Here is a 22,609-nt window from a genome sequence, read left to right as displayed (position 1 = left end):
AAATTCCCAAAAAATCACAATGATGACACATAATTCACCGAAAACGTTGAAGCAACCGCATAATATTACGGTGATTAACTCTGAGTGAGAATAGTTCAAAATTTTAAAAACTTTCTTCTGATATTTGTGATTTATTTCAAACAAACTGTATTTCCCATCTACACGGGCATGTATTCCTATTAACGTTATGTAAAGTACATAAATTGTGTGGATTACATCATTTGTGGATGTGATCAATTGCCAGTAACCATTTTATATAACTGAATGTGCAGGTGCAGCATCTAACTCAAAATGTCGAAATGTCACACATCCATGCCCGTGGGATTCCCACGGGTGACCCCGCTAGTATATATATATTATACTAGCTGAGGTACCTGGCTTCGCCCAGGTTGAATAAGAATAATACAAATATATGATGAAAAGAACATATATATTTTAGAGCAATATCACAGTACATTTCCTACATGACGTTTTGTCAATTTTCAATTTCTCAAAACCTCTTGGTATACAACATTTCTGGTTTTCTTACTTGGTGCCAAGACATAAAGATTGCTTGGTTTTCCAACCCTCGAGCAGCCCACGTACAGCTGGCCATGGGAAGTACCCGGCATTGCCGGGCGGGGGAAGGGAGGGGAGGAGGAAGGGGAGGGGAGGGGAACTGGGGGGCAGGGGAGAAGAGGAGGGGAGAAGAGGGGGGGAGGGGAGAAGAGGGGGAGGGGAGAAGAGGGGGGGGAGGGGAGAAGAGAAGAGGAGGGAGGGGGAGGAGGAGAGGGGAGGGGGGAGGGGGGAGGGGAGGGGGAGGGGGGAGGTGAGGGGGAGGGGGGAACGGCAAGCTTGGCAAGCGATAGCAGGCTTTTTACTTTTATTTTTACCTCAATGAGGGCTATATATATAGTCCGTGCTTGGAGCCTTCAAGTTCAACATAAAGTTTTTTAATGAAAAATAATGCAGATGTATAACAATCCACCAATGCAAGTTCAGAAATGAATGCAGATCCTTTACTTTGCGATACAAACGCAATTCCCGCCATTTCCACTCACGATCGAGGCCTCCACAGTGACCGCGCCTCTTCTTCCTCCTACAACTTCATCTCACTTCTTTCACTCAAAATGCACGAAATTCTGCTGCATGAAATTATGTAGAGGCCTCGTCGGGGGGGATATAAGGTAGATAAGGAAGGCGTTGTAACAAAAGAATCAAAATAAAAGTGGAAGAACATAAGGAAATGGGAGCTATTCTGGACCCACAGCCAAACCCGACAAACCATTGCAATACACCCCGAACGTCTAGCGCCGCCACAAACTCCACCATGGAATTGCAGCTGGCGTGGTTTTTTTAAACCATTGATATTAAAATATTTTATGCTGATTCCGAATCTGTGTCTAAAACTTTTCTCCGATGTGTAGTTCTTGAGTTATAAGCGGGTGGACATCCAGACAGACACACACACACACACACACACACACACACACACACACACACACACACACACACACACACACACACAGACACTCCTCCTTTATATATAGAGATATATATATATATATATATATATATATATATATATATATATATATATATATATATATATATATATATATATATATATATATATATATATATATATATATATATATATATATATATATATATATATATACATGTATATATATATATATTTTTTTTATATATTTTATATATATATATATATATATATATTTTATATATATATATATTTTTATATATATATATATATATATATATATATATTATATATATATATATTATATATATATATATATTATATATATATATATATTATATATATATATATATTATATATATATATATATTATATATACAGTGAAACCTTGACTTACGAGTTTAATTCGTTCTGTGACCGAGCTCGTAACTCAATTTGCTCGTTTCTCAAATTAAATTTCCCCATTAAAATGAATTGAAATGCTATTAATCCGTTCCAGCCCCCCAAAAACCACACCAATTTTTTTTGAAATATACAGTATATTTAAAAATATCTCGCGCTTTATATTTCACCTGTATGCAGCATACAAGTTGGCAGGATGGCCTGGACTGGAGGTACGCACACTTGACTCTAAACTGTCCAGCCTGGGTTTGAATCCCGACCCAGCTATAACCTGTCATGTCGGTGTTTCACAGGCAGGGTGATTCATCAATGTGTGTACCGCTAAACTGGGCGCCCCGTTTGCGTCCCATTAGTTGTTGGATGTTAAGGATCTCACCGTGTCTTCCACAAAGAGAAGGCGAGCTATCGCCGGCACTCTGAACAAGTTGTGGCCTGGCATGCTCTTTTCCTCTGCCGTTATATACGTCCTCCTCGGCATCTTTTTCCAGAAGAGCCCTGTCTCGTCACAGTTGAAGATTTGCTGGGGGATGTATCCTTTGGCTTCTATCAGTTCGGCAAAAGTTATAATAAAATCTTCAGCCGCCTTCACATCCGAGCTTGCTGCCTCACCATGCCTGACGACGGAGTGAATGCCGGTCCTCTTCTTAAAATTATCAAACCATCCCCGACTGGCTTTGAATGACTTCCGATGCCTCGTCCGTTGATGTTCCCGCCGTCTGCTGCACCAAATCCCCGTAAATGTCTCGTGCCTTCTCACAGATGATGCTCTCGGTCACGGTATCTCCTGCGAGCTGCTTCTCCGTCAACCACACAAACAACAACTTCTCCATCTCTTCATGGACAGAGGTCCGGAGCTTTGAAATAATCTTAACGCCCTTGGCTGGCGTTATAGCCTTTATCGACTCCTTCTGCTTCAAAATCGTACATATCGTAGAAGTACTACGATTGTACTGCCTCGCCAAGTCGACAACACGCACACCTCGCTCATGTTTTTCGACGATTACGTGTTTTATATCCAAGCTCGCTCGCTCGTAACTCAGATCTCGGCTCGCATCACAAAGCAAAAAATCGAACCGAGCGACGGCTCGTATCTCGGAAAACTCGTAAGTTGGTGCACTCGTAAGTCAAGGTTTCACTGTATATATATTTTATATATATTTATATATATATATATATATATATATATATATATATGTATATCTATATATATATATTTATATATCTATATATACTGTATATATAAAACACAGTTTGTGTGTGTGTGTGTGTGTGTGTGTGTGTGTGTGTGTGTGTAATGTTACCGATAGACTCCTAAACGGAGAGGCTTACGTGCTTGATATTTGGCATAGACATGGCCATTGAGCCTGGGACGAACATGGCCGAACTCAAAATATTTGACGATCCATATTTTTTATTCATATTTACCTCAGCGCATTTCAGCGCACGGAATCAACGGAATCAGAGCAGGTGGGCGCTGATTCGCTCAGAGCGATCACGTGATGACGCTATGAACGCTATGACGCTATGAAAAAAAAAAACGCTATGATGCTATGAAACGCTACGAAGCTATGAACGATATGACGCTATGACGCTATGAAAAAAAAAATCGCTATGAACGCTATGACGCTATGAAACGCTATGAACGATATGACGCTATGAAAAAAAAAATCGCTATGACGCTATGAAACGCTATGAACGCTATGACGCTATGACGCTATGAAAAAAAAAAATCGCTCGCTTTACCAAGGGGCTCGCTCTCCCCCCGTTCGCCTCCCCTCCCCTCCCCCCTCCCCTCCCCCTCCCCCGCCCGGCAATGCCGGGTACTTCTGCTAGTATATATATATATATATATATATATATATATATGTTGAAGCCCCAAAGGAAAAGGTTTAATGGAACTGATTGACCAAGGAAGTTCTACAAGCAGTGAATAGGCACAACAAAGGAGTGTTGGTTGAGCAGTGAGTCGGGATATTGTGAGTTTCATGAGAGAGGGATGCAGGGATGTGGAGTGACTAGAGGGGATGGACAATGAAAAAGCAAATGGAGGACGTTCATCTCCAAACATTGTCGATGGACATTGTCGACTTCAGCGATGAATGTGCTTCCCTGTACAACAATTGCCAAAGCTTTGTAAATATTTCCGATCATGAAGAGGATTTTCATGTAAAATCAGAGTGGTATTTTCGCATGGAAAGCCCATTTGATTGTAGGGGAAAAGATTGTAAAGTTCCTCTTTGCAGCCAAATTAAGAGGGCATCTCTTTGAGTTTATGCTGAAGGCCATCCCAACATTGACATTTGCTGTTCAACAGATGAGCAGAAAGCTCCCACCATCACATGGGCTTTCCATTCTATGAATGGACAGCTGATAGAGGAATGACTTTGCAATGCCAGGACCATTCGAGGTACTGTACTAGTTTGTCAAGTTTACTTTAAGAGTGTAAACATAAACTATGTTTGCTTTAAGAGAATAAACTTCTGACTTTCCACTGAATTTCTTTGAAGGCCACTTCCAGTGACTTCACCAAGAATTGGCACCCGATCCTCTACATTCTACAACAACATACCAATCCTTCACAAGAATAGGTTACTTATGACCCTTCACATTTGGTTCTGAACATTCTAAATATAGTGGCTGTGCAATTTCTGTCAGTGTGAAGGCCACATGTTTATCATCAGTGACCTTTGCGATGACCAAGCAATGCATTGACTTGCAAAGAAGGACTTTATTTCGTACACGTTAACAGTTTGCGACCAACAAACTTTTGATTATTTTTTTTTCTCTACAATATTGAGACTCATGCAAGAGTGAGGCGTTTGAGAGCAAAAAGGCAACAAGCCAACAGTGGGGCTTTGGGGTCAACAGCTGGACACAATAAGCAAGAGGATGAATAAAAGGGAAATAGAAGAGGAAGAAATGCTGCCACCTGCAAATAAGAGGGTTTGGTTAGGTGGGCTTATTGGTGGTAATAATGAATGTGGAATAGGGATGTGCGGGTGACATGGTAGTGTAAAACATGCTTGAAACTCCAGCAGGGAAGAGTGGGAATGAACAGCCTCCAGACGGTGGTTCCACAAATTGAAGAAAAGAGGAACTGAAGAGTTGAAGTGTTCAGTAAACTTCAGGATTTTGGGAGTTTAACCAGGATGGGGTGCGTGCATCCTCGAGTTTCTGAGGAGAGTCGGAAGGTGAAGAGCTGAGGGAGCTTGACTGGAGGAGAGGTGATACGAAACATAGAGCACCATTCTCTCTGTGATGTGGGAGAAACAGCTGATGTCTGTCTCATCACCTGGGATTCTGATAAAGATGAGAGTTCTGTATTCCACAGAATCCAGGAAAGAAAGTTGTGATGCTGCGAGACCAGTGCATACGAGAGATAGAACAGGCCTTGTCGACTGATTAGCTGACTTTTCAGGAAAGGATTTTTGCTTGGAAGCAAGCTTACTGGGCTGCAGTTGATTGGATCTGTTTTTGCTCCCTTCTTGTGGATGGGAGTGCTGTTGGCAGACTTAAGGGTAAATGTGAGGTGGTCGCAGGAGAAGGACGTGCAGAATAGTGCATAAAGAGCAATGTTTCAGTGCAGGTTGTACGATTATTTTTTCTTCATTTGTATACAGTACAAGGCTGCCGGGTAGCATCATTAGCTGAGGGTGCGGCTGTGCTGCTGATGCAATGTCCTCTGCTGGTCAGGGTAGGATTTTGGAATTTGGCCCAGGTGCCGGCGATATTTCGTCTAATCTTCATGAGAGAGTCGTGGGATATTTAACATTCACCCACAAATGCTGGCAGATAGGGCCCATTCATCCGAGGGATGGCACACACATTGATGAATTACCCTGCCTGTGGAACACCTGGATGACAGCTTATAGCTGCGTCGGTATTCAAACCCAAGCTCGACAGCTTAGAGGTGAGTGTGCGTACTTCTAGGCCATCCTGTCAGCCTAGGTGATGTAATTAAAAGTTATTGATTTTTTTTTTAAATGCTGACTTCTGCCAATTAAAATTAGAATCATCCATTTCATTCATTCCATCGCCTAAAATTGTGCATTCCCGTCAACTTTGCTGTGAGATGATTTTCCGAGGTGCATTTAGTTTTGTGAATACTGCTTTGTAAGATTATTTCTTCTGGAACCGAATGCTTTGCAAAATTGTCAGCGTTTTAGAACTAAAATGCTGATGCTTGCGGCATTTGATGTTTTATTATGTATTTACTCATCATTGACTAATCACTTGTTTAGCGATACTAAATAAGAAATTATAATGTATTAAATGTTGGATCATTGGCTAATCACTTGTTTAGTGACACTAAGTATGGAAAGAATGTAATGTTTTTCAGGTTGGATATGAACCTATTGCTCCTGTGCTGGGTCATAACTTATTTTTCCGACAAGAACTGCAGCTTGCAGGGTTCTTTAGCTATGGTAAGCCCTTGCGCTTGTAGTATTGCTGATTAATTTCTGAAAAGGTCCAAAAAAAATTTTCCCCATGTTTCTAAGAATTATTTGTTGCCAATAAACTAAGACACCATAGAAGTAAATTGTAGAAGAGTATTTAAACTTGTGTGAAGTGAGGTACAACTTGTGTGAAGGCATGCTGTGAATAACTGGTCATGGTTGGTATTCCCGGAAAACAACTCTTTTTTTTGGTGGTATTGTCAAACAGGAATATTTTTGTTCTAAATTATCTGCTGTGCAATACACATATTGTGATGGGTCGCACTAATTGCTTTCATTTGTGATGTTTTAGCAAAGTATATTGCCAAACAAGATGGGCAGTTTGGGTTGTTCCGTGGCCTAACCCCACGCCTGTGCTCTGCTCTACTTGCATTATTCACCCATCACAAAGTTCTGAAGGTACTGTCTTATTCCCTTTAAACACAACCTTCCCTTCTTGTAACGCACACACCTGCCTTGTTGTGACACTCTCTCTTCCCCTGCCACGACGTGTACCCTTTCCCTGCCGCGACACGTGCCCTTCCCCTTCCCCTTCCTCTGCCGCAACGTGCACCCTTCTCTGTTGTGACGCATGCCCTTCCCTTTCTGTGACATGCACCCTTCCACTGTCATGACGAGTGCCCTTTCCCTGCCGCAATGCGTACCCTTCCCCTTCTCCTGCCACAACGCGCACCCTTTCTCCACCGCAACGTGTGCCCTTCCCCTGCCGCCACTCGTGCCCTTCCCCTTCCGTGCCACATGCCCTTCCCCTGCCACGATGCGTGCCCTTCCCCATCCGCGATGCACGCCCTTCCCCTGCCGAGATGCGCCCTTCCCCTGCCGAGATGTGCACTTCCCCTGCCGAGATGCGCCCTTCCCCTGCCATGACTCGTGCCCTTCGCCTGCCGCGACGCGCAACCTTCGCCCTTCACCTGCCGGGGGACGCATGCCCTTCCCCTGCCGGGACGCGTGCCCTTCCCCTGCCGGGACGCGTGCCCTTCCCCTGCCACGACTCGTGCCTTTCGCCTGCCGCAACGCGCAACCTTCGCCCTTCACCTGCCGGGGGACGCATGCCCTTCCCCTGCCGGGATGCGTGCCCTTCCCTTGTCGGGACGTGTGCCCTTCCCCTGCCGGGACGCGTGCCCTTCCCCTGCCGGGACGCGTGCCCTTCCCCTGCCGGGACGCGTGCCCTTCCCCTGCCGGGACGCGTGCCCTTCCCCTGCCGGGACGCGTGCCCTTCCCCTGCCGGGACGCGTGCCCTTCCCCTGCCGGGACGCGTGCCCTTCCCCTGCCGGGACGCGTGCCCTTCCCCTGCCGGGACGCGTGCCCTTCCCCTGCCGGGACGCGTGCCCTTCCCCTGCCGGGACGCGTGCCCTTCCCCTGCCGGGACGCGTGCCCTTCCCCTGCCGGGACGCGTGCCCTTCCCCTGCCGGGACGCGTGCCCTTCCCCTGCCGGGACGCGTGCCCTTCCCCTGCCGGGACGCGTGCCCTTCCCCTGCCGGGACGCGTGCCTTTCCCATGCCGGGACGCACGCCGTTCGCCTGCCGCGACACATGCCCTTCCCCTGCCGCCACTCGTGCCCTTCCCCTGCCGCAACGCGTGCCCTTCCCCTTCCGCGCCGCATGCCCTTCCCCATCCGCGACGCGTGCCCTTCCCCATCCGCGACGCAGGCCCTTCCCCTGCCGAGATGCGCCCTTCCCCTGCCACAACTTGTGCCCTTCACCTGCCGCGACGCGCAACCTTCGCCCTTCCCCTGCCGGGGGACGCGTGCCCCTCCCCTGCCGGGACGTGTGCCCCTCCCCTGCCGGGACGCGTGCCCCTCCCCTGCCGGGACGCGTGCCCCTCCCCTGCCGGGACGCGTGCCCCTCCCCTGCCGGGACGCGTGCCCCTCCCCTGCCGGGACGCGTGCCCCTCCCCTGCCGGGACGCGTGCCCCTCCCCTGCCGGGACGCGTGCCCCTCCCCTGCCGGGACGCGTGCCCCTCCCCTCCCGGGACGCGTGCCCCTCCCCTGCCGGGACGCGTGCCCCTCCCCTGCCGGGACGCGTGCCCTTCCCCTGCCGGGACGCGTGCCCTTCCCCTGCCGGGACGCGTTCCCTTCCCCTGCCGGGACGCGTTCCCTTCCCCTGCCGGGACGCGTGCCCTTCCCCTGCCGGGACGCGTGCCCTTCCCCTGCCGGGACGCGTGCCCTTCCCCTGCCGGGACGCGTGCCCTTCCCCTGCCGGGACGCGTGCCCTTCCCCTGCCGGGACGCGTGCCCTTCCCCTGCCGGGACGCGTGCCCTTCCCCTGCCGGGACGCGTGCCCTTCCCCTGCCGGGACGCGTGCCCTTCCCCTGCCGGGACGCGTGCCCTTCCCCTGCCGGGACGCGTGCCCTTCCCCTGCCGGGACGCGTGCCCTTCCCCTGCCTGGACGCGTGCCCTTCCCCTGCCGGGACGCGTGCCCTTCCCCTGCCGGGACGCGTGCCCTTCCCCTGCCGGGACGCGTGCCCTTCCCCTGCCGGGACGCGTGCCCTTCCCCTGCCGGGACGCGTGCCCTTCCCCTGCCGGGACGCATGCCCTTCCCCTGCCGGGACGCGTGCCCTTCCCCTGCCGGGACGCGTGCCCTTCCCCTGCCGGGACGCGTGCCCTTCCCCTGCCGGGACGCGTGCCCTTCCCCTGCCGGGACGCGTGCCCTTCCCCTGCCGGGAGGCGTGCCCTTCCCCTGCCGGGAGGCGTGCCCTTCCCCTGCCGGGACGCGTGCCCTTCCCCTGCCGGGACGCGTGCCCTTCCCCTGCCGGGACGCGTGACCTTCCCCTGCCGGGACGCGCGCCCTTCCCCTGCCGGGACGCGTGCCCTTCCCCTGCCGGGACGCGTGCCCTTCCCCTGCCGGGACGCGTGCCCTTCCCCTGCCGGGACGCGTGCCCTTCCCCTGCCGCTACGCGCGCCCGTCCCCTGCCGCGACGCACGTCCTATCCCCTGTCACGAAACACGCCCTTCCCGTGCCGCACCGCACACCCTTCCTCTGCCTTGTCATGATGCAGAGCCTTGTCGTGACGCATAGCCTTGTATATGGAGAGAGTTGTAACAATGGCACCCTCGTTTTTTCAAGACCACTTGTGATGTATGGGTACCATTTTCTGTTACATCAAATTAGAGACTCAGACACGTCATTTGAGTTTAAAATGTGCACACATTTTTTTGGACAGTTTTTTTAATGAGAAAATGACAGGTTGTTGCACCTGGGGATGTACTGATCACTCTGTGAAAAAATGTCCATGCACAGGCTTTGCACAAACACCGCAATAAATAATCTTGTTAGCAAAAGTCAACAGACTGAACTGGCAAGTATTGTCATCTTCACGGCTGTGTAAATTTAGTCATTAATTGTAACACATTTAGTGCAGACGCCCTTCCCCTGTTGCGATATTTGCGATATTTTAACTAAATGTGTGTTAAGTGAGCTAGGATGAGCCTCGGCACTGGGCCTACTGACATTGTGTGATTTTCGTGGTTGATGGACAGTCAACAGCATGGGCTACTCGATATTGCCAAGGCTTACATGATATATCTTCTCGATAGCATGATTATGATTATAAAGACAAAGCAAACTTTATTTGCTGTTTTGGATTTTAAGTGTCAGCATCATTAATATGATGGAAAAATAGAGTAGTGCACATGAAATATTAAAATAACTTGAGAACAAGAGAACAAAAACGTGTTCCATGTTATTGAAATACGTACATGCAAGTCAAAATAAATGATACAAACTGGTTTGAACCAAACTTATCAAGGTACTTCCTTTATTCCCTTTAGACACAATGCTGAGTGTATGCAGACTATATATACAGACTGAGTCGGATCCCGACATTCGCAGGGACATGTTTTTTTTGAACTACATGATCTAAGCTCATGGAAGAGCTATGACATAGAACAAATCACGACACAACATAACAAAGGGAACAACAGGTGAAAAGGGAAACTCCAACAGCAGGGTGGAGGGAGAAAATATATGGAGACAGACAAACAAGGGATGCAGGTAACGATGAGTGGTAAGGGAGAATGCAAAGGGTGTGCAAGATGTATACATAAAGCAAAATGTTTGGGAGGGGTGGGGGTGGTTTAATAGGTGTAGAAAAGATCATGATTTTGGATGGGGGATGACATGAGATGGTTGTGAACAGCTGTCTTGAAGACCTGGAGGGAAGAATGAGATTGAAGAGAGTGGAAGGTGGTTCCACAGGTGGGGAAAAAAAGGAATAAATGAGTAGTGAGCAGTGGTTCTGGATTTAGGCCGTTTCACGAGGAGGGAGTAGCTGGTGGACCGCGTCTGTTCTGCAGATACCTGAGGGTAACAATGCATGGAGAGGGCAGAGGGTGCAAGTCTTGACAAGGTGCCACCTTGATCAGGTGCCATTAGGTTTTCCAGGAGGGAGATAAGTTTGAAAGCTTCTTACTGAGATTGGATTGAGTCATTCTTCACATTTGAGAGATGGGGCCAAAAACAATATATAGCACGGTATTTGAAGAAGTTGTGGACAGATTATGACAAAACTAGGTGGAAGAGTTTGTTCGGCGACAAGAACAAGGCAATTGGATTTTGGGTCAGGTTTGAATGTAGCCCGGCTTCTCAGTGGGCTACCAAATGTAAACTGTTCAGCCTGGCAGAGGTATGCACTCTACCGAGTGCCATTCTAGTTTTTATTCAGATAATAAATGGATCCAAGTTGTTGCTCATCCACCAATAAAATTGGAAAAGTATGAACACATTATCCTTGTTGGGTCAGAATACAAATGCAATCACGCACACTGTCCCACACGCATTGGACACAAAATGGCTTCTAATTTGCCATTATCGAAACTCTCTCCAGATACGGCTCTGGTGACGCACATCCCTCCCTTGTTATGACAAACACGCACGTTTGCCTCATGACACGCACAAACATTTTGACGCGTGCGCCCACACACATACACGCACTGTTTTGATGCATGCATGCTCAAATCCATGTTGTACACCGCACCTTTCCTATGCCATCTCCAGGCGCTGCATAACGTCATTGCCGGGCACCGAAGGGGGCTCGGCAATGACGCACGCTGAAAGGGAGTACTCGGTTTTCACTCTGGTTGTTTTCTTGCTTTCTTGTTGTACACTGCTCCTTTCCTATGCCATCTCCAGGCGCTGCATAACGTCATTGCCAGGCACCAAAGGGGGCTCGGCAATGACGCACGCTGAAAGGGAGTACTCAGTTTTCACTCTGGTTGTTTTCTTGCTTTCTTGTTGTACACTGCTCCTTTCCGATGCCATCTCCAGGCGCTGCATAACGTCGTTACCAGGCACCAAAGGGGGCTCGGCAATGACGCACGCTGAAAGGGAGTACTCAGTTTTCATTCTGGTTGTTTTCTTGCTTTCTTGCTTTCTTGTTTGTTTGTCCGGGCGATATCTCAGCCATTATTTGAGCTAGGAGGCTGAAATTTCGGCACAATAATGAGCAAGTCCTTTGTAAAAAAAGAAAACGGTATTTTTTTGTTTTTTGATTAATCAATTAATTGAGGAGTTATTTAATTATTAGCGATTAATTAAGTACTTATTCAATTAATTAAATTTCCTTTCTCTTTTGACCATTAACTCAGGCACCTTTTGAGTTAGGAAGCTGATATTTGGACATGCCAATGACCAAGTGATTTGGCTGCAAAGGCTATTTTTGATTTATTGATTGATCAATTAATCAATTAATCGATTAATTATTTAATTATTCGATTAATGGCTAAAAAAATTTTTTTCAGTTACACATTCTGATGAAATGGTGGTGGTTTATGTGTTCTATTTGCGAATTGATTAATTATTTCATTTTTTAATGATTACTATTTATTTATTTTTATTATTAATTCTTTATTTATTTTATTTCTCATCTGGGCAATATCTCGGGCACCTTTTGAGCTAGGAAGCTGATATTTGGACATGACAGTCAGTGACCAGGTGATGTGGCTATAAAGGATATTTTTGATTTATTGATTAATCATTTAATCGATTAATTTATTTATTGATTAATCAAATAATTTTATTTATTTATTATTAATGACTTATTTGATTAAATTTCTAAAAGGTACATCTTCGGATGAAGCACTCGTGGTTTAGTTATTCTATTAGCCAATTGATTAAGAAAATATTTCATGATAATCTTTTATTGATTTTAATTATACAATTAATCAATCAATTTATTGTACACCTCTCCCTCCCAATGCAGTCTCTATGAGCTGCACTGCGGTATTGCCGGGCGCCTGAGGTGCCCCGGCAATGCCGCGCTGTGGGATATTTAATTATTTGGCATTGGGGCGGTGTACTTTGAATGTATCTGTACTTGTTTTGTATTGTTTTTACGAGGCATGGTTTTTAGCGAGCTTTGATGCCATTCTTTTTTTTTCTTTTTCTTTTTCTTCATAGGCTTATACTGAAGAAGAACATTTGTTGGAAGATGAGGAGGAAGAAAGTACAGAAGAGGTAATGTCATATAGCAGCATTATATTCTCCTTTTGTTGGTTGCTATTTTTGTTTCATGTTGTCAGTTTTGAAATTACTGCTGATCTCTCCTTGTGTGTAGTCAAATTGGGTGCCCGTACATTATGTTGGACAAAAAGCAAAGAGCTGCTTTTGTTTGTGAGGAAAGTGATCTCGAGAGTTTTGATGGCTTTCCCCCGTTTTTGTCTCGATCTTCTAGTAATGATATTGTGTTGAAGTTCTTATTCAGGTTTAGCTCAGCAAAGTAAGCACTGAAGAACGAATATTTCACCTGCAAACAACCACTCTTATTTTATATCCATGCTCGACTCCGCGTTATATTGAATGACAGCCCATCTTTAATCCTTTAACACGAGAAAGGCTGCTAATTTTTAAGCCTCCATTGATGAAGTAGCCAAAGGAATTATGTTTTTTGGTTGTCCATCTGGCTGTCCGTCAGTCTGTCCGTCTATGTGCTCGTCCATGATAGGTTTTCGTTGCCGCGATAACTTGAGAACGGCTGATGGGATCGAAGTCAAACTTTGTAAACTATAATAAAGATGGACTGATTAGGTTTTTGGAGTTACGAGGTCAAAGGTCAAAGGTCAGAGATCATGTTATGTAAAAATCCTGTTACCCGATAACTTGTTCTTATCTAGAACCATTTCAGCAGTCATTATGACTGTTCAAACACAGGAAGCAAGAGGAATTTAGAAAAAACTGAAAACAGTCAAAATGACTCGGCCTTCCGAGTGGAAGCTGTGTATGGTACTTTGCCTACAATTGGTATAACTGTACTTGTAAAGATTAATTTGTAAGGTTTGGTAAGGGTGCTCCCACCAAAATGGCACGATATGATGTTTTGACACATTAACACTGCATTTGGTCAAGGAGGAAAAAGCCCTTGGGGAAACAGGATATTATTAGTATTAATATTGTTTTGTAATTGGAAAAAACGCTTTTGTCGTGGGAAAAAAACACCACGATAAAGCTATCTTAACATTTATATACACCTCAACACACATCCCCATTGGTGGGGTAAACCCCCTTGACATAGAAAACTACCTTGAGGAGGGGCGTAAATTAATTCGCTACAACGTACAACACTGCACTTGTGAAACAGTTAAACGATCAGACATAAACAAGAAAGAGCGATCAGAGATTGCAGACGTTTGCCAGAACATGTTTTTCGTGGTTTTTAAGGTTTTTGCGTTAAAACAAATATGGTGGCCGAACCACGTGACCGAAGACGCCATCATTTTTTTTTTTTTCAACACCAATTTATCCATAGATGACGCTCAATAAATTTAATCTTGATTGATGAAGTTTTGTACTTGTCGAATAATGACGTCATAATGGAGGCACCTCTGACATCATCATTAACATAGGTTATTCCCCATGGAGAGTTCTTTGCAATGATCCATTTCTCCTTTTTTTCTATTCAGCGCTTTTGGAGATACAACATGCATTTTAAGGCCATTTTCCCTGCAAGAGCGGGGGTTAGCCTTGCGGTCCCCATGACAATCTTCTCCATTTTTCCCTATTTTCTGCATCTCCCCTTGTTAACCCCCTTGCCCGCATTTCTTCTTCCACCATCTTTAGCCAAGTCTTAGTACAGATTTTAGTACAAAGATATAGAGGTGTAAAGTTTTTCGAGTTTTCCAAGATGGCGCTCGTACCACGTGACCTATGACGTCATACTTATCATTGGACCAACGTTTGCAGAGAAATGCATATATATTCTGTACGGAGAGACAGACAGAAAGACAGACAAACAAACGGTCTCAAAATGCAATACCCTCTCTTTCGTCTTTGACATCACAGTTATGTGACCATGAATTACTTGGCGTGTCACTGAAGATTGCCATGATAAATCCGGCCTGCTTTATTTTGCTGCAGTGGGAAAGATTCCTCTCGCTAATACCATGTGGTTTACCATCTAATACCTAATACCATTCTTCCGGTGTGTACCCCGGTTTAAAATAGGTACACCGTATCCCTGCGCATCGTAAGAGGCGACTAAGGGTTGGCGTCAGGAAGGGCATCCGGCCATAAAAACATTGTCTCAAACAGGGAACCATGATTGTCATGGGGCCCACAAGGCTAACCCCCGCTCTAGCGGGGAAAATGGCCTCAAAACGATCATTCATTCATTCATTCATTCATATCCTCCAATAATACCATCTAATACCTAATATTAGGTATACCTAATACCAGCTGATACCATCCTCAAGTTGGATCTCCAGGTAGACCAGTTGTCACCTGCATGTAACCTTCCCAACTTCTCCTCCTCCTCCCCTCCCCCACCCTCCGTCCCTTTTTCCACAAATGATAAACCCAAGTTGGATTTGTTTGTGATGTTGACCAAGATTCAATTGTGTGATGCTTGTTCTGTCGGTTATACAGTGTCTGTGTGTGAAATTATCGGTATATGCTGAATATTTGCGTTTGAACTTTGATTATACCTTCTGGTTCTGATATTGTGGGTTAGAGAATGACATTTGAAGCTGGTTTTTATGTATATCCCTTTTATTAATTAATTAATTAATTTGTGCAGGCGTTTCATCCACCAGTAATGCAAGCAAAGGCCAGCAAGACGATGAATGATGTTATCCGAGAGGTGAGGCTGAAAGTTTCATTTTGCATTGTATGTTAGCTCGGTGAGCATTGTATGTTAGCTCGGTGAGCAATGTATGTTAGCTCGGTGAGCATCGCGACACATAAGGGACTGGATCTCCATTTGATTACATTGGCAGGCATTGTGTTAACTTGTGTACACGCTGCTGTCATCAATCTGTTTGTTCTCTCATCTGATGCAATACATTTTGTGTGTTGGCTGCTCTCATGTGCCGCTATCATTTGAATTCCTGTTCAGTGTGGATTGAGATTATTTCTTTCTTAATCATATTGGTCATTTGCAGCAGGTGTGCCACAGTTATGCGAGCGAGCACAATCGTTTTATGTGTTGTAATTTGTAAATGTGTTGAGATGAATATTGTCTGGCAGGATTGCTGTGTTTCTTTAAGTTCATCTGAGCTGTCAAGTCTGTGCTTACTCATCTCTGAGCTGTCTAGTCTGTTTGCCCATCTCTGAGCTGTCTAGTCTGTGTTTGCCCATCTCTGAGCTGTCTAGTCTGTTTGCCCATCTCTGAGCTTTCTAGTCTGTTTGCCCATCTCTGAGCTGTCTAGTTTGTGATTGCCCATCTCTGAACTGTCTAGTCCGTGCTTACCCATCTCTGAGCTGTCTAGTCTGTGCTTGGCCATCTCTGAACTGTCTAGTCCGTGCTTACCCATCTCTGAGCTGTCCAGTTTGTGATTGCCCATCTCTGAACTGTCTAGTCCATGCTTACCCATCTCTGAGCTGTCTAGTCTGTGCTTGGCCATCTCTGAACTGTCTAGTCCGTGCTTACCCATCTCTGAGCTGTCTAGTTTGTGATTGCCCATCTCTGAACTGTCTAGTCCGTGCTTACCCATCTCTGAGCTGTCTAGTCTGTGCTTGGCCATCTCTGAACTGTCTAGTCCGTGCTTACCCATCTCTGAGCTGTCTAGTCTGTGCTTGCCCATCTCTGAGCTGTCTAGTCTGTGTTTGCCCATCTCTGAACTGTCTAGTCTGTGCTTACCTGTCTCTGAATGGTCTCGTTTTTGCTTCAGCCAAGAAGTTTCCATTTTAATTTCCATTCCTTTTTCCCTCATTCTTAAAAGAAGTTGTTTTATTAAACAAACGAAAACATTTCTGGAATGATTGCTTTGTATAATTACATTTGATAAAACATTACTAATGAAAGGTTTTTTGTTTTTTTAGACGTCTCACGAAATGGCTGCTCGCTGTGCTGCAACTGTAATTTCTTATCCTTTTCATGGCAAGTCATTTTACAAAACCTTATTGATACTGACGTTTATTGGGTTTTTTCACTTGAGTAAGTTTATATTGCTCTTTTATTTTTTGGCAGTGATCACGGTTCGTTGCATGGTGCAGTTCATCGGAAAGGAAATCAAGTACAGGTAATTGTGTGCCTTTAGCAACGATGCGTTGTTACTTGTGAGCTGTATTTTAGAACCAACAGACTTCTTCAAATAGTTTGGTAGAAGTTAAATTCAGTACATCTGCATCCTGCGTCAACACTGCTTTTGAGAGCCCTACCTTGCATATTGTCACGTGTATGGGCAGCTCACAGCATGGCCACTCACAACAACCTATGTAGGACCACTCTTCCTGCTCCCCATTCCTTCCTCCCATCCCCGCCTGAACAGCCGAATAGTAACCGGCCAAATGAGATCACCGGGCAGAAACGTCCCGTTACCTAACGTTAAGGATCAGCCCCCAGTGGTGTTCTGGGGAGGATATTCTATGCTGACAATTTGGTTGTTGCGGTGGAGAGTGGGCAGGAGTTGCAGGAAGTACTGGGGGAGTTGTGAGGAGGCATTTGGGAAGCATGGGCTGAAGATGAGTATGGAGAAGACTACAGTGATGTGGGTCAGGCAACAGAGAAAACAAGAAGACGTCATGCGGAGCATGATACTTGCAAAATCCCCCCCCCCCCCAAAAGTTTTCCATTGATACAGCAAATTGTCCATTTAATGAAGATTAAAATTTACAATCTTGATCAAAGCTCGGGTCAACAGGATGAAAAGTGACGATTTTTCAAATGAAAAATGATGATTTTGGAAGGTTGACCTTGAGTTGACCTTTGGCCTTTTGACCTCAAAAATAGTTAGTTTCCCTATTTAGTGACTCAATGTGCAAATGCTGTTCAATTTTAAAGTCAATCGGATGAAAATTGAGGATATTAAAAATTTGGCCTATGTTGACCTCAAAAATAGATTGTGGTTGAATTCAGTGACCATATATATAAATCCTCTTAGAAGTTCTAGTCAATCAAATGAAAATTGGTGATTTTAGAAATTTGGCCTATGTTGACCTTTTGGCCTGTGTTTACCTAAAATATAATATGTGGTTGAATTCAGTGACCAGATATGCAAGTCCTCTTCAAATTTCAAGTCAATCAGATGAAAATTGAGGATTTTATAAATGTGGCCCATGTTGACCTTTTGGCCTATGTTGACTTCAAATATACTTGGTGGTTGAATTCAGTGACCAGATATGCAAGGCCTCTTCAAATTTCAAGTCAATTGGATGAAAAATGAGGATTTTAGAAGTTTGGCCTATGTTGACCTTTTGGCGTATGTTGACCTCAAAATACTTGGTGGGTGAATTCAGTGAGCAGATATGCAAATGCTATTCAATTTTCAAGTCAATCGGATGAAAATTCAGGATTTTAGAAATTTGGCCTATGTTGACCTTTTGGCCTATGTTGACCACAAAAATACTTGGTGGTCGAATTCAGTGACCAGATATGCAAGTCCTCTTCAAATTTCAAGTCAATTGGATGAAAATTGAGGATTTTAGAAATTTGGCCTATGTTGACCTTTTGGCCTATGTTGACCTTTTGGCCTATGTTGACCTCAAGAATACTTAGTGGTTGAATTCATTGACCAGATATGCAAGTCCTCTTCAAATTTCAAGTCAATTGGATGAAAATTGAGGATTTTAGAAATTTGGCCTATGTTGACCATTTGGCCTATGTTGACCTCAATAATACTTGGTGGTTGAATTCAGTGACCAGATATGCAAGTCCTCTTCAAATCTCAAGTCAATTGGATGAATATTGAGGATTTTAGAAATTTGGCCAAAGTTGGTGACCTTTGGCCTATGTTGACCTTTTGACCTATTGACCCCAAAAACAATAGGCTTCTTGCTTTTGACCAACTCTACCATTTCGTGAAGTTTCGTGAAGATCGGTTGAAAATTGTGACCTGTAGGCCGGTGACAAACAGACAGACAAACAAACAGACAGACAGACAGACAGACAGACAGAACCACAAACACAACCGATCAATATACTTGAAAAATCTTCGATTTTGCAAGTAATAAATGAATATCAGGTAGGAGAGTAAGGAGATCAGAGAGGGAAATAGGTTTGAGTATCTGGGGGAACAGTGACTGGGGATGTTAAGTCAGCGGCAGTAGTGTGGAGGAGGATTCAGGTGGATGTGAATGCATGGTGGAGGGTGGAGGGTGTAATGGCAGATATAAAGATTCAAGGAGATTGAAATGAAAGGTTCTGATGTCGTGTGTAACACCGGCCTACCTTTGCACCTTTGCTCTGGACATGGTGGCTTTGACAGAGAGCCAAGAACAGAGGGTGCGGGTTTGCGAGAACAACTGGGGGAGTGAAGAGGGTTGATAGAAGAAAAATGGATGAAGTGAAGGAGGTGATGAGATGAGCTTGACAGGGAGATTGGTTAAATGCCTCCTGAGCTGGGCTGCACACTTGGTGTGGATTGGGGGGTGGGGGAGGGGCGGGAGGGGGGAGAGGGGGAGAGAATGGCAAAGAGAGCAGATAGGTGTTGGCTGAGGATAGAGGGGAGTGGATGAGTATCATGGTCAAGGCAGGGCAGAAGCTTGGTACCGTTGGACCTCACCCCTTATATAGGGAAGATGAGGAGATGAGCAAACAAATCCATGAGCTGGAAATATTGTTTATCTAGAACACCCTTGGTCCCAACCATTCCAGATGAGGTTCTACTTAATAATTAGGGGTGTTTCATAAAAAAGTACAACCCAAAGTTGTTTTTATGCTTTTTAAATTTTCCATTGAAACAACATGAAACTTATACTTAGGAATCTTTGTAATATGTAGAATAAAGTAACACAAAAATGAAACTCGTGATTTCAGAAGACAGTTTAAAAACATGTTATAAATGGCTGCCCTGCTGCAGCAGGAGGCACAAATGGATCTCCTGGTGAAATCGCTAACTCAGCTGCATTCCTGAACCGGAATATCTCTGATGTTGGTGCAATTGCATTTTTGAGGTCGTTAATAGTCTGAGGTCTCCCCTGGTCCACTCTATCTTTCAGGTAATCCCAAGGATAGAAGTCACTTGGGTTGAGGTCCGGAGAATGAGGCCCCATTCGACATCTGTCCCTCTCGAGATGATTGGATCACTGAATTTCTGTTGTAGCCGCTGTTTCGATCTTTTGGAAGTGTGAGGTGTGGCCCAATCTTGCTGAAACCATTGCACAGCCCTGTCAATGTTGTGCTTCCTCTCTAGTGCAACCCAGAACTTCTGGATAACTTTTAAGTACAGTTCAGTGGTTGCAGTTACCGATTTCCCTTCTTCATGTTGAAACCAGAAAGGCCCAATGATGCCAGATTTGCTCATGGCAACTGATGCAGTGCATTTCTGGTTGTGCAACGGCCTTTCAAGGACTTCATCAGGAGAACGAGAACTCCAAAACGCGTCGTTTTTAGAGTTACCATGTCCACTTCAAAGAAAGTGGGCCTCGTCAGAAAACCACTCATCACTCAGAAAATTTGGATCCCTTTGCATATTTTTCCTCAAACCATCCACACATCGTCACACGAAGTTGTTTATCGTTGTCTCTTAGTTTTTGCTTCACTTGCATGCGATACGGGTACATTTTTAGTTCCTGCTTCAGAATTATTTGTGTACTTGATCAAGATCATTTCAATTCTTGAGATTGCTGTGATTTCCTGGGGCTCCTCAAAACTGTTTCATGGGCCACTTCAATGTTTTCTCGTGATCTTGCAGTCCTCAGGCGACCAGACTTTGAGCAATTAAGATTTTGAAATGTCCTGTGGGACTTAAACATCTTTATCAATCCAAAAATAGCTGACATATCTCGAGCTAATGTGGTCTCGAACTTCTTTTTGAATCATGTTTGAGTCTGTTTAAATTACTTTGTGACAAATACAGGTTCACTATGTTTTTTCGTTCAAAATTTTTGGAGATTAGCAAAACTATACATTTTTGGAATATTCAGAGCATCAGGAATCCAAAAATTAATGTTGGCATTTGTGAATTAATTTTGCCGAAAATGACACTCAGGACAGTGATGAAGATCTGTAAGAGCATATTCCTGAACGGTATAGTCCTAGTAGATCCTGTGTATAGGACTTATAGTTCAATCTGATACTAACACGGCTGCTTTTTAGCTTTGTAAACCCATACCTATAACTTCAAAGGACTTGCAATATCATGTATTATGTAATACAGTTATATCACAAATATAAAGACAATGGTTTTCAATTACCTTTGTTTGTTGCTTTTCTATAATCCTGAGCACTATTTTGAGGCCTTTATTGGATTCCTTGACCCAGAAAACATAGGATTAGCATATTTAATTAAGTTTCTAGGTTGACTAGAAGCCGAGATAGCGCAAAATATGTATTTTATGGCGGCCATTTTGAAAATCCAAAATGGCAGCCATGCAGGTGTCTGTGCAAATGCCAACATTGATTTTCGGATTCTCCATGCTCTGATGATTCCAAAAATGTACAGGTTTGCTAATCTCCCAAAATTTTGAACAAAATTATATTTGTTAACATAGTGAACCTGACTAAAAGTAAGACTCCACAATAAAGAACCTTTGTTCAATTGCCCATGCCATATCTTTAAAATGAACAGTATGACTGATGTTTGCAGTGTTTCCTCCAATCAATGCGTCATACTAACATGCAATAGAAAAAAGAGTTGTATTAAAAAATAAAAACTTCACATAACTTGAATATGGTTTCGTTTTTTATGAAACACCCTGTACCTCTCGAAGCAATATAAAAGCATATAAACGTACATGGCAGGAGTACACAAACAACAACCACAGCCTTGATGACCAAAACAACGATGACGACTTGTTCTTTTTATTCTTTTTTCCCCCCACGTGTTTCACTTCATTTTACATCCTCATTGAGACTCACAGATAGATGCCATATGTTTGTGAAGTGCAACACTCTCTTTTGAATAATCCCATCCGCGAAGGCACTCCTAGTGTATACAGAAAAAGTGAGCATGTCAAGCGGGCACAAATTGTGGGTGTTTCATAAAAAATAGTGGTCATTGTGGATTGGGGTAGGGGCTACGTACCCCTCGACCCGGTGCCAAATTATAAACTCGACCCCTGTGTGTTGCCTTCGAGCGCATTGTCTGTCGGATGGAAATGTACATGTATTTTAACATTCCATACTTCTCATGCAATACTTTTTCCACAGTTATGGTTTGACCTCTTTTGATCAATGCAAGTGAAATAACCCGATGAAAATCTGCTTCTCCACCAGTGGCTTGTTTGGATCCTTTGGAACAATTTACCGTGAAGAAGGGTTGAAGGGCTTCTTTGTGTAAGTGCTTTGTGCTTTTTATACATAACTGTAACCCAAGCTGTGTTGTTGTTAATGCAGATTCAATTTTACTTAAAATAATCTGCTTGTGTAATGTGGAGGAATTACCTTCTGGAGAGCATTTTGCTGTCTTTCCTACAAGCCTTTCATCTATCTATAATTCCAGCAATCTCTGTGTGTCTGTGTGTCTGTGTGTCTGTGTGTTTGTCTGTGACCGCTGTTTCTCGACAACCACGGGTCCGATATACTTTAAACTTGCCAGGTATATTGCTGGGGACCCGAGGATGTGCCTTTTCAAGGTTTTAAATTAATCGGAGAAGTACTTACCGAGCTATGTCCAAAAAACGCTTCAACCAATCAGAGAGCAGCGAGCTATCACGTGTGCCGAACGTGGCGATCAGACTCTGCCTCGGACGGCACATTTGAGAGCATATTCATTTATTTCACGTTGGAAAACTATGTTGCCGTTAAACTATGTTTTAAAACGAATTCAAACTGCGATTAAATTAAAACGATTCATCCTAACTGCGATTTGCGACCTTCCGGACAGTGAAGACTTCACTTCCGGCAGCCAATCACAGAACGCTTTGTTGCGTAGGCGTGGCCGATGTGAGAGCGAGCGG

The 22,609-nt window shown here is 44.6% G+C and overlaps 1 protein-coding gene across 1 annotated transcript in view; it reads left to right on the top strand.

Moving 5' to 3' along the window:
- The window catches only part of LOC137428925 (mitochondrial carrier homolog 2), a 64,780-nt gene that overhangs the window by 5,074 nt on the left and 37,097 nt on the right, over positions 1-22,609 (top strand). Inside the window, exons 2-8 of the mRNA XM_078777500.1 lie at positions 6,225-6,309; positions 6,635-6,741; positions 12,737-12,793; positions 15,348-15,410; positions 16,592-16,649; positions 16,740-16,791; positions 21,927-21,986. Of these exons, the coding sequence (XP_078633626.1) occupies positions 6,225-6,309; positions 6,635-6,741; positions 12,737-12,793; positions 15,348-15,410; positions 16,592-16,649; positions 16,740-16,791; positions 21,927-21,986 (482 nt within the window). The remainder of the gene's footprint in view (positions 1-6,224; positions 6,310-6,634; positions 6,742-12,736; positions 12,794-15,347; positions 15,411-16,591; positions 16,650-16,739; positions 16,792-21,926; positions 21,987-22,609) is intronic.

This window comes from Myxine glutinosa, chromosome 1 (genome assembly GCF_964187855.1).
Source record: "Myxine glutinosa chromosome 1, kmMyxGlut1.1, whole genome shotgun sequence".
Lineage (NCBI taxonomy): Eukaryota > Metazoa > Chordata > Myxini > Myxiniformes > Myxinidae > Myxine > Myxine glutinosa.
Note: the sequence above shows the minus strand (reverse complement) of the source record. Positions and strands in the feature narration are given on the sequence as shown.